The sequence below is a fragment of the Cyclopterus lumpus genome, chromosome 11 (genome assembly GCF_009769545.1).
Source record: "Cyclopterus lumpus isolate fCycLum1 chromosome 11, fCycLum1.pri, whole genome shotgun sequence".
Lineage (NCBI taxonomy): Eukaryota > Metazoa > Chordata > Actinopteri > Perciformes > Cyclopteridae > Cyclopterus > Cyclopterus lumpus.
Window position 1 is genome coordinate 16033166 of NC_046976.1, and position 15631 is coordinate 16048796.

At 41.8% G+C, this 15631-nt stretch overlaps 1 protein-coding gene across 1 annotated transcript; it reads right to left on the bottom strand.

The window, feature by feature from the left end:
- Positions 1 to 1093: 1093 nt before the first annotated feature.
- On the bottom strand, positions 1094 to 10952 carry LOC117739180 (protein lin-28 homolog A-like). The gene is made up of 4 exons (XM_034545478.1): positions 10854 to 10952; positions 9625 to 9782; positions 6084 to 6262; positions 1094 to 1337 (listed from the first exon to the last, which is right to left on the bottom strand). The coding sequence occupies exons 1-4, from the start codon at positions 10861 to 10863 to the stop codon at positions 1094 to 1096; spliced, it is 591 nt and encodes a 196-aa protein (XP_034401369.1). The 5' UTR covers positions 10864 to 10952.
- Between the last annotated feature and the right edge of the window lie 4679 nt (positions 10953 to 15631).

The following is a 15631-nucleotide window of genomic DNA, read 5'->3' on the forward strand; positions in this document are numbered from 1 at the left end:
TATATTTCTGACTTTTTAAAATAAGATAAGATAAGATTTGTTTTCTAACCATAAAGTAGAACTATAGAGTCCCAATGAATGACCCACTGTGGTATTTATGGTTATTTAAATGTAGCTCTGAGTTTGTGAGTTGTGATTTTAGCTCATTAGTTGCTCCTGTAGCTCAAATCTAAAGCAATCCAGTACAACTGCTATGCCATAAGTCGACTATTATGATGTCTATGATGTTCAGTTTTTGTTAAAATAGGATCGACTTTCGGCAATATCACCAAGAAAAACTGAACATTACAAACTTTAAAAAAAAAAAAGTCTGATGTTATCACAGGGCTTTTTGTAGTGGCTCGTACAGGTAAAAAATAATATTTTCTAATGTTTCTGCTTCGCTCTTTTTAAAAGAGGACAACGAAAAAATCCCACATTGTACATTTCTTTTGTGCCCACGTGATTTTCTCAAGGTCAAGCCATTTCAATGCGGAGCACGTGCTTCCCACGCTCAAAACAAAAGATCCACCTGAAAGGGATATGACCTCAAATATAAGTACTGGGTGAATGTGAGTGTGGCTCTTTCTTATCTATAGGCCCTTTTTTCACAGCAGATATTTAGAATTGTCAAAGCATAACAAAAATGTATCTGAGTCCTTTATGAAGTGTCCCAGTGAGACAAGGACAATAACCAGTGGCCGAGCACCCGACACCTGAGGCGAATGCTGCATGTTGTAAATCCCACCTGTGGTGTTCCTGCTGTGACACGTGGAAAAAACGCGTCTATCTTAACAATCATTCAGGTTTTATAGGTATGCACTTATGTCATATACCTGCAAACCAAACCCCATATATCATAGACTTGTAAACCGGCAAGATTTTTTTTTTTTTTAACAGAAGTAAGTCATTGTAAGTAAGTCTGATTGTTTCATTCATAAAGCTAAAAACGACGAAGAAAGAAAAATAAAGGTTTTCCAAAGCGGACCTGCCTGGCAGCGCCGCGCTGAACGACGCATCCCGTCAGCAACGCAGGGGTGACTCCTATCCGGCTGCTCAATAAATAAATTAAAAAATCCTGAGGTAGCTCTTTCAGCGTTCCAGTCTCCATCGTTCACTCTGAGTTTTCGGAGAGGGCGGCCCGGCTCTGCTCCTCTTCTTCGTCCCTCTGTGAGGTTCCCTGAGAGCCCGGAGACGAATGATGATGCTGCTGCTGCTGCTGCTGCTGCTGCTGCTGCGCTCGGACCGGACAGCTGGCCACCATGTGGGAAACACTCTGACAGAAATGGCACTTTTTGGGCTGAGGGGGCAGCTGACACTCTTTGGCGTGATGGCCGGGTCCTCCACAGTTGTAGCATCTGAAATTGAACAGAAGACAGGAAATGACCTCACGGGGGGTTACTTTGATGAATTATAGTCATTGTGGTTCACCACAGTGACACAGTGGCTCGTGCTGTGTGTGTGTGTGTGTGTGTGTGTGTGTGTGTGTGTGTGTGTGTGTGTGTGTGTGTGTGTGTGTGTGTGTGTGTGTGTGTGTGTGCGTGTGTGTGTGGTGGGACAGAGACAACATGCCTGTAAGGTGGCATATATGGTTTTACGTGTATTTTACTAGGAGGGAAATATCTCGTGAAAAATACTTTTGGCCGGAGTGTTTTCGGATAGCAGATAAAAATGTTGAGCAGTGATTTAGATTCTGTTTTATTTGTATTTCTAAATCATTCCTAATTTGCATGCATTTATTGTAAATACACAAATATTGTACATTTGAAGAGTGAACACTGATAGTGATAAAAAAAAAAAGACAGCTGGTGCTTTGTGTTTGTTTGTTTGTTTGTTTCTTTGGTGGCGGCGCTGCGCTCCCTGATTTGTGTTATTTACTTTTGACACGCAAGTTAATTGTTCTGACGTGTGAGTGACGTCCTTCAGCAGGACAAATGAAGTGCTCGGGATGAGGGGATGTGTTTGGGGTTTTAAGAACTGCAACGGTGCTTCAGAAAACTGTAAAAAAAAAAATTATAAAAAAATATTGCATGTTAAATGTTAAATATTAGGTCCAAGAATAATGCAAGATTTACATTACACTTAAATCAATTAATAATCAATTATTTGTATTATTTAAATTATGCATGTCATTTGACGAGTAGCAGATTTTGAATCTTAACAAAGAGAATACATAATTCCATCTGCAGTGAAGTTATTAAGTCTCACCACGAGGGGGCAGCACACCCCAACATTGGTTTCAAGCCCCTCCTCTCATCTGTCTCCATGCAGCCACGTGAGCTGCAGTTCCAGCGGTGGGCAAATTGATCTCCGTGCCTTAAGAGATTGTGTTAGAGATAATTTGACAACCAAACTTAAAACTGACTTTATCGTTCTATACCAATAAAGATATCTATCTTTTTTAAAGGTGGAGTTTAGCTTTGCAGAGTGTGTAAAGTCCCACCGCACTCAAAGCGTGTGTTTCTTCTTGTTCCTTCACTGTGATGTTTGAGCTCCACTGAGCAGGATGACGTGTGTGTGCAGAGTTTGTTTTCACATTCACGTTTTATCGTCTGTCTGTGCTCACTGGAAATGAACTCTGGATTTTTAAATGTCAAGAATGTGAACTATTTAACAGAATTTGTTGTGAAGAATCCATATTAAATACAAATTATTGTTTGAGAGAGATCTATGAGTAGGCCTTATGGGCTACATATATTTATTCTGTATTATTAATACAGATTATCTGGCTACTATATACATCTAGGATATTTACTTTTGATAAAAAAGCTTCTGATCATGAACCAGGAAAATAAATTCTATTCACCATTTTTTCCTGATAAGAGCGAGAACATTTTTTATTATTCCGTAGACTTTGTCTCCCCAAAAACTACCAAAGATCTTTTTGGGGGCCTACTGATATTCCTCTCATAGTACTTAAACGGCTTAGCTCTCTTTAACTCTAAATCTAGAGCACAAAGGAGGAGATCTGGACCAAAAGTGTATTGATAATGGAAATGTTAGGACAATTATATTTACGTGCACAAATGAGCACTTTGATTTGAGTGATATGCTCTAATTTGACACGCCTCTCTTTTAAACGACGCTGATGTGAGGTATATGAGAACATATGTTTTCATTGCATCGATTCTTGGAGTATGCAGTTTTAAATGTGTGCGTCTGTCCTCCATCTTTGTAGTCCCTGCGTGCCATGGGACTACAACACCCTATCGTTTGGCCACAGCGTGGAGCTCAAACAGTTAATCGGGCCGCGCGGCCCTCAATCTGCATCGAAAATTGCTGATCAGGCAAAAAAATCTCAAATTCTGCACCTAAAAATCTCAAAATCTGCACCGCGTGTGCTCCTCTTCACTTGAGGCTCCTCGTGCAACAGAGACAACATTAACGTGATTAATTGCGCCCGTGCTTTTTCTGCTGTGGCGAGTCTTTTCATGTCCGCTGTGTAAAAGGCACTCAGTCATTCTTTTTTATTGCAGTTTACTCATAATCTGTCATTTGAAAAGACATTTGTGGAACAAAAAACTAGATATGATCCTATTTACACAATAGGATGCCAGTGAAAGTCAAAACACGATAACATAAAATTACCATGCAGCCATAATCAAAGCATGGATGAATCTCCACACGCAAGCAGCTGCCATGATTAAACACAAACACATCTACTCCCGCTGCCATCTTGATGTGTATTGTTATCAGTAAATCAATGCCGAGAAAGCTAATGATCAGTAGCTAAGTGAAATCCTGTTGGTGAATTCATTAGGGCGGGATAAATAAGGCCAGTGAGGCTCAAGCCCTGGGTAGTGTGACACAAAGAGACGCCGGCCACTTAAATAAAGGAGCCCAACCCATTGATTTCTTTTGTGGGCCATCAGGCCCTGGCTTTTCCCCCCTTTTGCGCTCCATCTGCAGTTGTACGAGTAATTAAAAGCAGACAGAGAAAAAGGGGCGCCGCACTGTGACGAATTACGTCTCAAGCGAGTTTCATGTCTCTTCATATTGCAGAAAATACATGGAAACTGAGCACATTTAAACCCAACGCAACACAACAAGCTGTATATTGAGAAAAGTATCTGATGTACTTATACAGGCAAATCAAAAATATCGACCTCCTCGTGTACTTATAATACTCTGATAGCCGCTTCTCTGGTGTCTTCTGCTTCTCTTTGCTCAAAAAAATCCCATTAAGACCACGACTGACAAAACATAAATATTTAACGATGCATTCCTTTTCTTTTGCCCTCACTGCAATGACGCATGAGCAAATTATTGTCTGTTCCACCAATATGACAAATAACTGGGGTTTGTTTGCTGATAAATGCTCCACATATGTTCACCAGCTAACTGTTGATGACATTTCTGTCATGGGAAGAAGAAGATGTGTCTGGTGATGGTACTATTTTCAGCGGCGGACTGATCCACGTTTGGTGTTCTTGTGAGTTGTTTGGGGGGGGGGGGGAGCAGGACGGTGTCTGTGGGATTGACCCAGTACAACAGTGGAGCTCATTGATGAGTTATTAATAGATTTTATACAAGAATGGAGCTGTATTGCACAGAGGAAGAAGATGTATCCAGCTTTGAGACACACAACACTCGTCAGTACATACATTCGTCGTCGGTGTGGATTTTTCAGGAATTTAAAATAGATTTGTTTTAATGGTATATGCGTCTTTTAAAGCGGTGAAGTCAGTCGGTGAGAAACAGAGTGATGAGACCCAGACCGAGCCCTGCATCATCTCATGGCTAACCACCACTTCCTTTCTCTCCTTCTCTCCTCCTCCTCCCTCCTCCCTCCTCTCCTCCTCCCTCCTCCCTCCTCCCTCCTCCCAGCCCCCCATCAGAGCTCAGTATTGATCAGCGTGGCCACGAGGGCGGGAGAGGGAGCTCCTTTGTTTCAATACAACCGTGACCTCTGAACCCTGACCCCCGCTCGCTCAACACCCCTCCTCCCACCCTCCCCTCCACCTCATTTGCACACCACATCCCATTGTTGCTATGGCAATGGTGACCTCTGACCTCTCCCAGGCACCTACATCTGTTATCAATTAAATGGATAGGGTTCTTTCCTCTGCTGAATACGACATTTACGTTTGGGAGAAAAGAGGAAACATGTGAATGCAATCAAACCTACAGCGGGTATTTAAGGACAGGAAGTTGTTGGCATTACTTTTATCATTGCCTACTAATGAAGTTCAACTATATAAGACGCTACCACATTAATAACCTCGTTGGATCTTAAAGCCCACAATCTGCAAATCAAACTATATTCTCTAACTGAAACATTCATGTTTTGGAAGCAGTGAAAAGAAGAAAGTAGGAACATGTGAATGCAATCAAATCCAGCAGGTATTTAAAGATGGGAGGATGTGGGATTAATTTTATCACCGGCAGCCATAATTAATATGCTCTAATCTAAAAGATGCTATCAAATTAATACCCTCGCTGGATACTTAATTACCCAAACAAGTTTTAGAGATAAACAAAGCAAATTGCTAATAAATGACAGTTTCCTGCAGTATAAGTTCATTGACAGGTTTAATAACCTTTAGAATTTGTGTTTCGTAATTAAGGAATCAACTTTGAACTGAGGAAGCCTCGCTGTGGCCGGCCCAGAAGCCAAAAGATGGAGAGGTCAAACGATGTATTGATCCAGCTCAGCCTGCTGCCGCTCGCTGGGGCCGACGTTAAGCCAGCAAAATACTTTCTTTTGTATTTAGCATAACTTTCAGCTCAAAGTTGTGAACTTTGAAGTATTTTCGACTAATATCTTTCCTTAAAAAAGCAACATGAAATATTTTTTGACACATTGGACATTTGCTCTCTTTCTGAGAGTGTCATGGGAAGATTGATGGCCTCATCTCGGCACTCAGGACCTGGTCAACCTCGCCAGGCATTAAGATTGAAAGCGGGGGGACAGGACAGTTGGCCTGACTCCTTCCAAAAGGGAAATAAACACTTCTAAAACTCTAAAAGTTTCACGACGTATTATATAATGTGACAAATTGTCATTTTTACATATGTGTTTGTGTACGGATTAAACAAACCAGGTACATTCGACAGCACGAAGCTAGTGTTTGAGCTCCCGGATGTCCTCAGACTGGACTTACCTGTCCCCCTTGGAGCGTCGTTTCTGGGCGCTCTTCGGCCTCCTCTCGCTGCCCAGACACGGCGCTCCGTTGGGCCCGGTGATCCGTACAGACTCCAGGCCTTTAGACGATTTCTTAAAGGTGAACTCCACGGCCTCGCCTTCTCTGAGGCTGCGGAAGCCCTCCATGTGCAGTTTGCTCTGTCAGCGATGGAGAGAGAGCGAGAGGGAGAGGGTCAGAATTAAACGACCTATTGAGCCTGTAGGGTGGATGGATACATGAGGATTTTAAGTCAAATCCCTGAACCTCGAAAAACAACTATGAAAAACTAGAATCGAAAGCATTAATTCTGGCACAGCGGCCCGTTTGCTCCGGGCGGTGTGGTAGTATTAAGAGGATTATGTGCGGGACTATTTCTTGGCCGGCCTTCCCAAAAAAGTGTCAAAGGATTTCTTTATTACATCAATATCCTTCACAGCGGATGCATGTCAGCCTCTGAAACAACAACACACAACTTTCATGATTGGGAGCAAACGGGTGCGGCGATGAGAACGAAGGCATTGTTTAACTTCATGCTCTCTTTGTCATTCTTCCCACGACTACCTCTTATGAATGCCTTTGTGGCGGGACTGTCCCAAAGTGTGCACCATTGTCCATCCACGGCTATGATTAACTGGGCCTTTCCCATCTATGTGCAGGCTTGTATACTTCTATGTTGTCATCATTTACTGAGTTTACCTGAACCGATAAGTACATTCAGTGCATCTTTTTTTTCTTAGCCATTTTGTAGTTTTCCGATACATTCAAAGTGTCTGTAACCTGTATTGTCATTACCTGATTATCACCCTCCTCTCGGCTTCCTAGCAAGTTTCAGCTCATTGTTTAGCCGCTTTACTGTTCTGCTCCACTCTCACCGCTCTCATGGCGTCTTTGTCCCCCTCCCACAGCTGGCAGTTGTTTCCAGTGAAAAAGCCCTAAAAGCTCATTGTGCACGACCTGCTCAGGGGCACGAGTTTAGCTCCTAGCTGGGGGGGCAGTGGAGCGTTTAACAGCGGAAGAGACCGATATTTTCCTCGGGAGAACTGTTTGCTAAAGAGGTACATGTTTGATAACGTTTGACCTTAAAATAAATGAAAAGTGTTTGGTCCTGACAAGACAAAGAAGCAGCTTACTAAAACCGACCACACACACACACACACACACATGTCGCATTAATAGAAACGTGTATAGCCGCTGTCGGGGAATCCTCAGCTCTCTCATAAAAACCCAATCCTGTTGACGGTCCTGTTTGAACATCAATGCTTTCAAATACCCCTCCTCCCCTTCACGCGTCTCCAACCCAACCTCCAAAGCATTCCTCCCCACCCCCCCACCCCCCTACACCACACCACACCACCACCACCGACATGCAGCCAAAGACTCTCCAAAATGAGTCCATCTGGACAGGTCTCCAGAGGACCACTACACTGGAGGATGCTGGGAAATGACACAGGGGAGGAGTGCATTCCTGAGAGAGGAGGCGAGAATGTATGTATCCTGAGAGGAGTAAATCATAGTGTGCCACACTATTTATGTTTTACTGACGAGCTTTCCAACTGTACTGGTAGATAGAAAGAAGGATGAACGCGCCACACAGTGAACGTGCCAAACACCAGCCATAATGTAATGTCTATTCTTGAATTTAATGGAACATACTATACATTTAAAATCCATAAAACAATGCTAGACTCGAAGTAAGTACAGTTTTAATGCAAACAGCGCTGCGAGTTGCTGTGTTGCTATATTTCTCTATCAATTTTCGAGCTCACATATTAATGCAGCGATATGGAAGACTCAATTATCCTGAACAGTTTTTGTGCTTGTGATGAGATTATTTCCCATTCTGGATCCAGCTCGTTTGCAAAGCACTCACTGCTGTGGTGTTCACGCGCTGCACTTAGCAGAAATCCAATGCAAGTCAAACAACGTGAGCAGAGGGGTGGTGGCAGAGAAGGCTTAAAAACATTAGAGCGTAAGAAAAAACACAAGCGAATAGACACAAAAACACAATTAAATAAAGAAAACATGTCTGTCTGGGTTCAGCCCGGCTGCAGCAGCCACAAGCCCACCAGCAACGGGCCTTGATGGTCATGTGTTGCTTCATACACATTAAAGCTGCTACTTCTTGCTACTTGCTTCAAACATGCTGTGTTTCAAATAAGCAAGTCTGGAGAACTGTTCAAATCTGGCTCCAAAATGAGCTTATTACAATATGTAAAGTGGTCATTACAACAAAATCCAGGCCAGAGTCTCCCATTGGATCAATCCACGGGCACACCAACGATTCTCTGAGGCCCAAAATCAGCATGTGTCGGACCCTTAACTCGTCTCTTTCATCAGATGATTTACAGCAACACGGGGGCAGGTAACCCGAGGAGAGGTCTCCACCAAAAGGCTCCACATGGGAGGTGGGACTGAAACTCAGGGTTGGGTGGGCTCCCTGATGCTTTAATGACTTTATAACAGGAAGCAGGGCTGGATGGGGAGAAGAATGAGCCTTGTTATCTCTGCTTTAGCCTCTAACCCCCTTTTTAAATAGAAATGTTTGAGCTCAACACCTTTGAGGTTCCACAGCAAACATGCCTGTGGGAGGTGGAGGGAGTGGGGGAGTGGCAGCACTTACTCGGGCATGGCCGACTTTAAGATGTGTTAATCTCCAGGTAATTTTACACAGAAACACATCACGTGTCTTAGATTCTTTTTACGAGCTGATTTTGTGTGATAATCCCTGATTTAAATCCAGAAAAATGTTTATAATCCTTCTGGAAAACTGTCCACCGTGCCTAATAACAGCAGAACCTCGCCATATCTCAATTTAAGCATTATTAGAACTTTAGCAAATTGTGGAAATTAGCCATTTTTATCCATTCATCCGTTGCCTCATTCAAACATGAGTTTCACGTTGTAACAATATTGGCTGAGTAATCACGCGAGATGAATAATAGGCTACATTGTTAAAACAAGGAAAGTATTGTTATAACTTGAAAAGTTTGAAAGTTGTAGTAGCAGAAAAATATCCTGTTTATTATAACGTGAACGTATCTTATTTTAACATGAAAATATGTTATTATAACACAGAAATATTGTTTTTAAACCATGAAAATACTTTGTTATATTGTGAGCATATCTTATTATAACATGAACATATGTTATTATAGCATAGAAATATCTTGTTATAACATTCAAATATTGTTGTTACATGACATTATATTGTTATTATGTGAAACATTTTTGTTATAACGTGAACATATCTTATTATAACATGAACATATATATTATAACACATAAATATATTGTTATAACGTGAACATATTTTATTATAACAAGAATATATCTTTTTAACATTGAAATATTGTTGTTACATGAAAATATGTTGTCATTATGTGAAAATACCTTGTTATAACGTGAATATCACATGAAAATCTTGGTGATTTCTTGTTGTTTCTGGTCATTCTCAGGAGAATCTGAACAGAAGGTGTGTGAACCAAAGATGAAGGAACGTGAAGGTGTGACAGCGTCTCACCTGGTGGACGAACACGTCCAGCGGTTCCTCCAGAGGAGCCCCGTCCCTGTTGCTCATGGACAGGAAGCCGAAGCCCATCCGCAGGTTGAACCACTTGCACGCGCCGCTGCCCCGGGACAGACCCGCTTCCTCCTCCTCGCTGTGCGCGCGGCCCGCTGCTGCACACAAACACGGCGATTGGTGGTCAGAGAGCCCGATGGACGTGTTGCGTCATGGTGCGCGAACAGACGCGTTGTGATGCCACACTTCCACTTCAATTCATCTGCTTGTTATTGACCAGATTAGCAATTGTTAGTCCATAAAACAACGGCGCAATACAATTTACCAAAGGCCATATTCAAATGTCTGTTTTTGACCGAGTAAAAGTCCCCAAAAACATAAAATGTACTATTATAAAATATTTGTAAAAAATAATGTATAGTCGATTATATTACTGTCGATTGTTTGCCTTTATTTTACTTTTCATGTTTCTACTACACAACGGCTAACACGTGATGAACCGGAGGGGTGAATAACCCACTGACATAATTAAGGAACCAAATTAACATATAGCCTTTAAAGAAAAACAATGCTGATTGTAGAAACGTAGCCTTTTAATCGCTGTCTGATCTCATAAAAATGTGTATATTATATTACATATATATTATACATAATCCCACTTGTTATACAATAACAAAAACGATGTTTAATTTCGTAATCTTCTTCTAAATAGGCCTACGTGCACGCGCCAGTATCTATACGTATCAGCAGGCCTTCAAAATAAAAAGCATCTTCCTTCTTCTCATGACCACATTAAAACGCATTAAAAGACCATTATTTATGGAAGCGAATCAATACAAGCCCCGTTTCTATTCCTCCAAAGCTTCCCGAACAAAGAGAGACGTCCCAACAACATTAAAAGCTGTATTTCTCCGCACATGTTAGTTTGTGGTCTACCTGTGAACCTCTGAGTGGAAGCAGAGCCCATCCCGCCGCTCTCCGCCGCTTTAAAGCGCACTGAGCTGCGGTCCACTTCTTATACCTCCACATTACTACATGCATCCCCCCCCCCCCCCCCTCCCACTCAGACTCCGAGTCTTGGCAGCACTTCTGTAGAGATGTTTCTGAATAGACAAACCACCCAGCCCTCTCCAGAAAGGAAAGAAGAAGACAATGCACGAGGAAGAAAAGCCTCCCTTTTCATCTGTGTCGCCATTCAACCCTCTTCGCTTCTTTCACAGCATCCATACCTTCTGCCATGGTGGGAGGTTTCCTCGGCCTCCTGCAGAAAGCAGCTCCGGCCCACACGTTATCAGATGTAATGAGTTAAACGCATGCTTGAAGTCCGTGCACGTTCTGTGCGTGTGGGCGTGTACGTGTACGTGTGTGTAATAGAGTTAGTGTAATCCTCCAGGAGAACGAATGTCTTCTCCCTGCTCCCTTCTTGCAAAATATGCAGAAGCCCCCTTGACCCTCCTACCTCTAGTAATCCCCACCACACACACACACACACGCGCGCGCGCGCGCACACACGCACACAACCACCTTTTCGGTCAAGTCCGTGTGATTTCCAGTCGCATATAAATCACACATGTCCAATAAGATAGGGAGGCAAAACAATTGACAAAATGACCAATCAGGGCTTCGGACGGTTCAGCTTAGTGTTTCACCCAAGGGCCTAGAAAGATATCACCCCGCCCACTGCCACCCTCCACCGCACTTTTACACACACACACACTATATAATAAAACCCATCTGCAAAGCATTTTGCAGCTATACTGCTCAAATTGAAGGAGATGTTTCCATTTTCACGAGACAAATCCAAAATGTGGATGCTTAACGTGGCAATACAAGCCCATAATATGAGGACAAACAACAACAAAAAGACGTTAGAATAGATTTTAGGATGGACTACCCTTCCTGCACAACCCACAAAGAAGTACTTCATAAAAGCAATGCATGCTGTTGTAATGAGTCAGACATATTAACGATGGTGTTTCTGCATTCCAGTAACGTATTACTATTAAGGCACATATGATGCCTTACTTCTACACGTGTTAATGATACTGTGATGCATTAATAGATTAATGGGTTGTAATATTTAAAGTTTAAGGGCTTTTTTGAAACTGAGAGAATAAAATGAAAGCTATGCACTAATTGGTCAATTGTAAGGTGTTTTTACCAGTTGAAAACCCCCTTAAACCGTGGAGATATAATCTAATAATCGTTTTTCTTTTCAGGAATGGTATTTAGGTTGCTCTAATGCTATTTTTGTTTAATTTCTTAATGTATGATCTGAGTGGACCTATTAAATACCTAATACATTTAGGGGGAAGTTGTGTATAAGTCAGTTAAATGTAGTATTTAAGGACTTTTGAAGTTATTGTGCTCTAAGGCTTTAGTCTGGGCCTCTGGAGAACCCCTTATATGCCTAAGAACTACCTGGATGTACTTTAATAAGAGTTTTAAAGTATTTTTTTTTAAAACAGACACATGACTGTGAAGTATTAGACATATTTGTCCCATGAGCTGTCATCTCAGAGGAAACCCTGGTCCCGAATGTTCTCTCGCTGATCATTACTTTAGTTGGGGTCGGTGATGCATTTATGTTGTCCTTGATAATCAAACAAACTATACTCATTAATGTAATCACCAGCTGGTATCTCCCTCTTCCTTATTCTGTCAGGATGTATGTGTTGCTGATGAAATTGAGCTTCTCGCATTGTCTCTGCGGAGGTGATTCACAGCCACCTGTTAAAGTTTATAAAAAGACGTTGGAGTCATTTAACCACACTCATTAATACGGAATTGGTCACTCTCAAGCTGCTTCAGAGAACCACAAACCTCCTCCCATCAGCGCTGAGTCATGGCACTTCCTGTAATGACACACGCACACACACACACACACACACACACACACACACACACACACACACACATATCCAAGCATTGCATATGTGCAAAGATAAGGAGCTAAAGAAACAAATGCAGCTTAATGTCTCTGCACAATTTGCGTGTGTGCTTGGTGTTGCCTGATAAAAAACAAATGACCGCCTCCCCTTCAACAGTTTTAGCCAGAGGCGCTCTGAAAGTCGCCATGGAAATGGAAAAGGCCCAGCGGCTGCTGCTGCGAAACAAAACAGGCCACCCTGAGGTGACCGGGGTCACCCAGAGGAGCTTGTGGGAACAAAGCCTTGGCACGCGCTTGTTCGACAGCCGTCACTGAATCAAACACACACACACACACACACACACAGGCTGCGTGGAGAGTATATGTGAATATGTTCATACCACAGTATACCCTTCGGACTCTGCAGTATTTATGCTGTGATTGTAGCGCTGCGCGGTTTAAAAACCCACTTGAATGACGGCGTGGGCCCTCAGGTGTTGCGGGGGGGGGGAATAAGCAGGAGCCTCACGGGAAGCCTGTCAGCTCACCTTTCACCCCTCCTCCAGGGGGAAATCAATCAATAAACCTGATCGATAACAGATCTATAACGTGCATGCCGTGTTGTGACAGATATCCCTCCCACAACAAGCCTCTATAGGAGAGGCTGCCGCGGGCCACCTCGGGGCCACAGTGACAGCTGAAGCCTTCTTTAACAAAGGAACCTGTCCCTTAAAGGAGTAGGACTTGTTGGGGGGGGGGGGGGGGTTGTTACCTTGGTTGACTCTACTAGTGGAACAGAAAACAGATTCATTCTCATCATGTCAACGTGAGGAACATTTTTAAAGATAAAATTAAACAATTCTGATGGAAGTTGGTGCAGTGTGTGTGTTGCTTTTAGCTCTTTTATCTCAGCTCTGAGGGAACACGCATTGTCTCCCACAGTGTCCTGCCTGACACCACCCGGTGGCCCCGATGTGACGTTTGTTTTTTAATCCAACACATCATTTAACACTTAAAGGCATGGTGTTATTCTGCATCTGCAAAGAAAATGTCTGCGTTTTATGGCCAAGTTTGAGGAAAAAGCAGCGGATTAATCCACATTTGGTGCAGCAGGACGGTGTGTGTGTGTGGGATCGACTCAAAATAAACTACAGTGTGTGTGTGTGTGTGTGTGTGTGTGTGTGTGTGTGTGTGTGTGTGTGTGTGTGTGTGTGCGTGTGTGTGTGCGTGCGTGTGTGTGTGTGTGTGTGTGTGTGCGTGTGTGTGTATGTTCATGGGGATGAAGTTCAGTGCAACAGTCTGGCTCATTGTTGAGTCATTGTTGATTTTGGTCTTTTTGTTTTTACTGTGACAGTAAGAAAAGTATAGAATATCTCTAGCAGGAAGTTTCATGGAGGATGAATATTTTTGGGGACTTTTCATAAACAGAATCCATTCTTGGTGTTTGATGGAAAAGATATTGTTCATCAAGGCGTATAGTGACACGTGCAAGATGAAGAGCCTCCGTCACACAACGGGTAGTTAGGTCAGCTTCAGCACCAGGAACGGCTCCACCAACAAAACAACCAATAAAGTACTCACACTATGTGCATCATTTCACATTTTAGAAAAGAACCGTTGATGATAAATGACTGAAGCCGTTGAAGTTCCTTTGAAAGATTCCTCATGAAGCTGATTATGGACAATTAGCCGCATGCAAATCTATAGGATACTTTGGAATGGCTCACTGTCCTCTTATTTCTATAAAAACGATGAAAGAGATGTAAAAATGAATTGCATATGCTGTAGTTATATAGTGAGAAATGTTATTTATGGACGAATTATTAAGCGGGAAAGATTATGGCAAACTAATTTCTTAACTTCCTGGTAACAACCATCAATTATGACATAAATAAATAAAATGATAAACATTAGGGTTGAGACGAGGGGTAACATGTATAACGTATATAGTGGGCATCCTCTTTTCACAACCTATTTCTTTTAGAAATGATAATTGAGTCATATATAATTCAACTTTATTACTCAACCTGTAAGAACTATTTAAAGGATAGGCTGGGCCTGTTTTTATAATAATGGACAACTTAAATGTCTTGAATTGCAAAGCCGCAAGAGTAATAATGTCTGGGACGCTGTGGGTTATTGTATGTTTTCATGTCTGCGTAGTTTCTTCTCATTTTATTATATTTTCTTCTCATTCTGCTTCTTTATACATACGCGTGTGCCGTTCTGTGCAAATGGTGTGAAGAAAAAACATTTTAAAACGTTGCTCTATCTATTCTATTCTAGATAAATGGGTGACATAGATGTGGATAATAGTCTAGTCTTAAAGACTGTTATGAGATCATGTGTACAGGGACCAATACATCCACAATGTAATAATATATAAATAAAAGCACTACTTTATCTTTGCCACTAGATGTCACCTCAAGCATGTATTCTCTGAGACCACATATTTTATTATTATTTATTACTGGTTCAAACATAATCCAAAAACAGAGGTATACATTGTATTGTAAATACAGTATCAAATGTCAATACAATAAAAAATATGGTAACGGTCATAAAGATATGTTTTGCAGCATCAACAGAGATTAAGCTTTGTGTTACTATTACGGTCACTGTTGATACAACAGGGTGTCGTTATCTTAATAGCACAGGGTTCCTTTGTTATATGACAGAAAAGTGCATTGTGGGTATCTTTCTATGAGATAATGAAACATGGGGCCTCAGAAGAAGAACATGTATTTGAAATCCTTCAGGTTATAAGAAATGGTTTTAATTCAAAGTCACAAGAACATCTGTGAGAGGTCATTAGTGCCATAGCGGTGCAGATTAAAAGAAAAGCTGCATTAACCACAAAGTCAAAGGTTTTGTTGGTCATGTCCAATTCAGTGTCTCATCATTATGAAAATTACAAACACACTGGATCATCTCCTGATACTTTCCTTCAGAAGTGTCCTGAATTAATTATGTTATTTTGGTTACTTATTAAAGGGAAAGAGACCTACAATTCTAAGACATATGCTGATTTGTATACTTCCCTGCAGGCATATTTTGCATTTGTAAGCCATATCCTGCTGTGCAGTGAATAAAAGACGAGGCTGCACTGCCAATTTTTTGGGGCGGAAATAATTTCAA

Bases quoted from the DNA above. Each gene is read 5' to 3' on its own strand.
- LOC117739180 (XM_034545478.1), bottom strand. The intron at 6,263-9,624 runs GTGAGACGCTGT...CATCGCTGACAG, and splicing joins TGGACGTGTTCGTCCACCAG to AGCAAACTGCACATGGAGGG. The intron at 1,338-6,083 runs GTAAGTCCAGTC...GTTCAATTTCAG, and splicing joins CGACGCTCCAAGGGGGACAG to ATGCTACAACTGTGGAGGAC.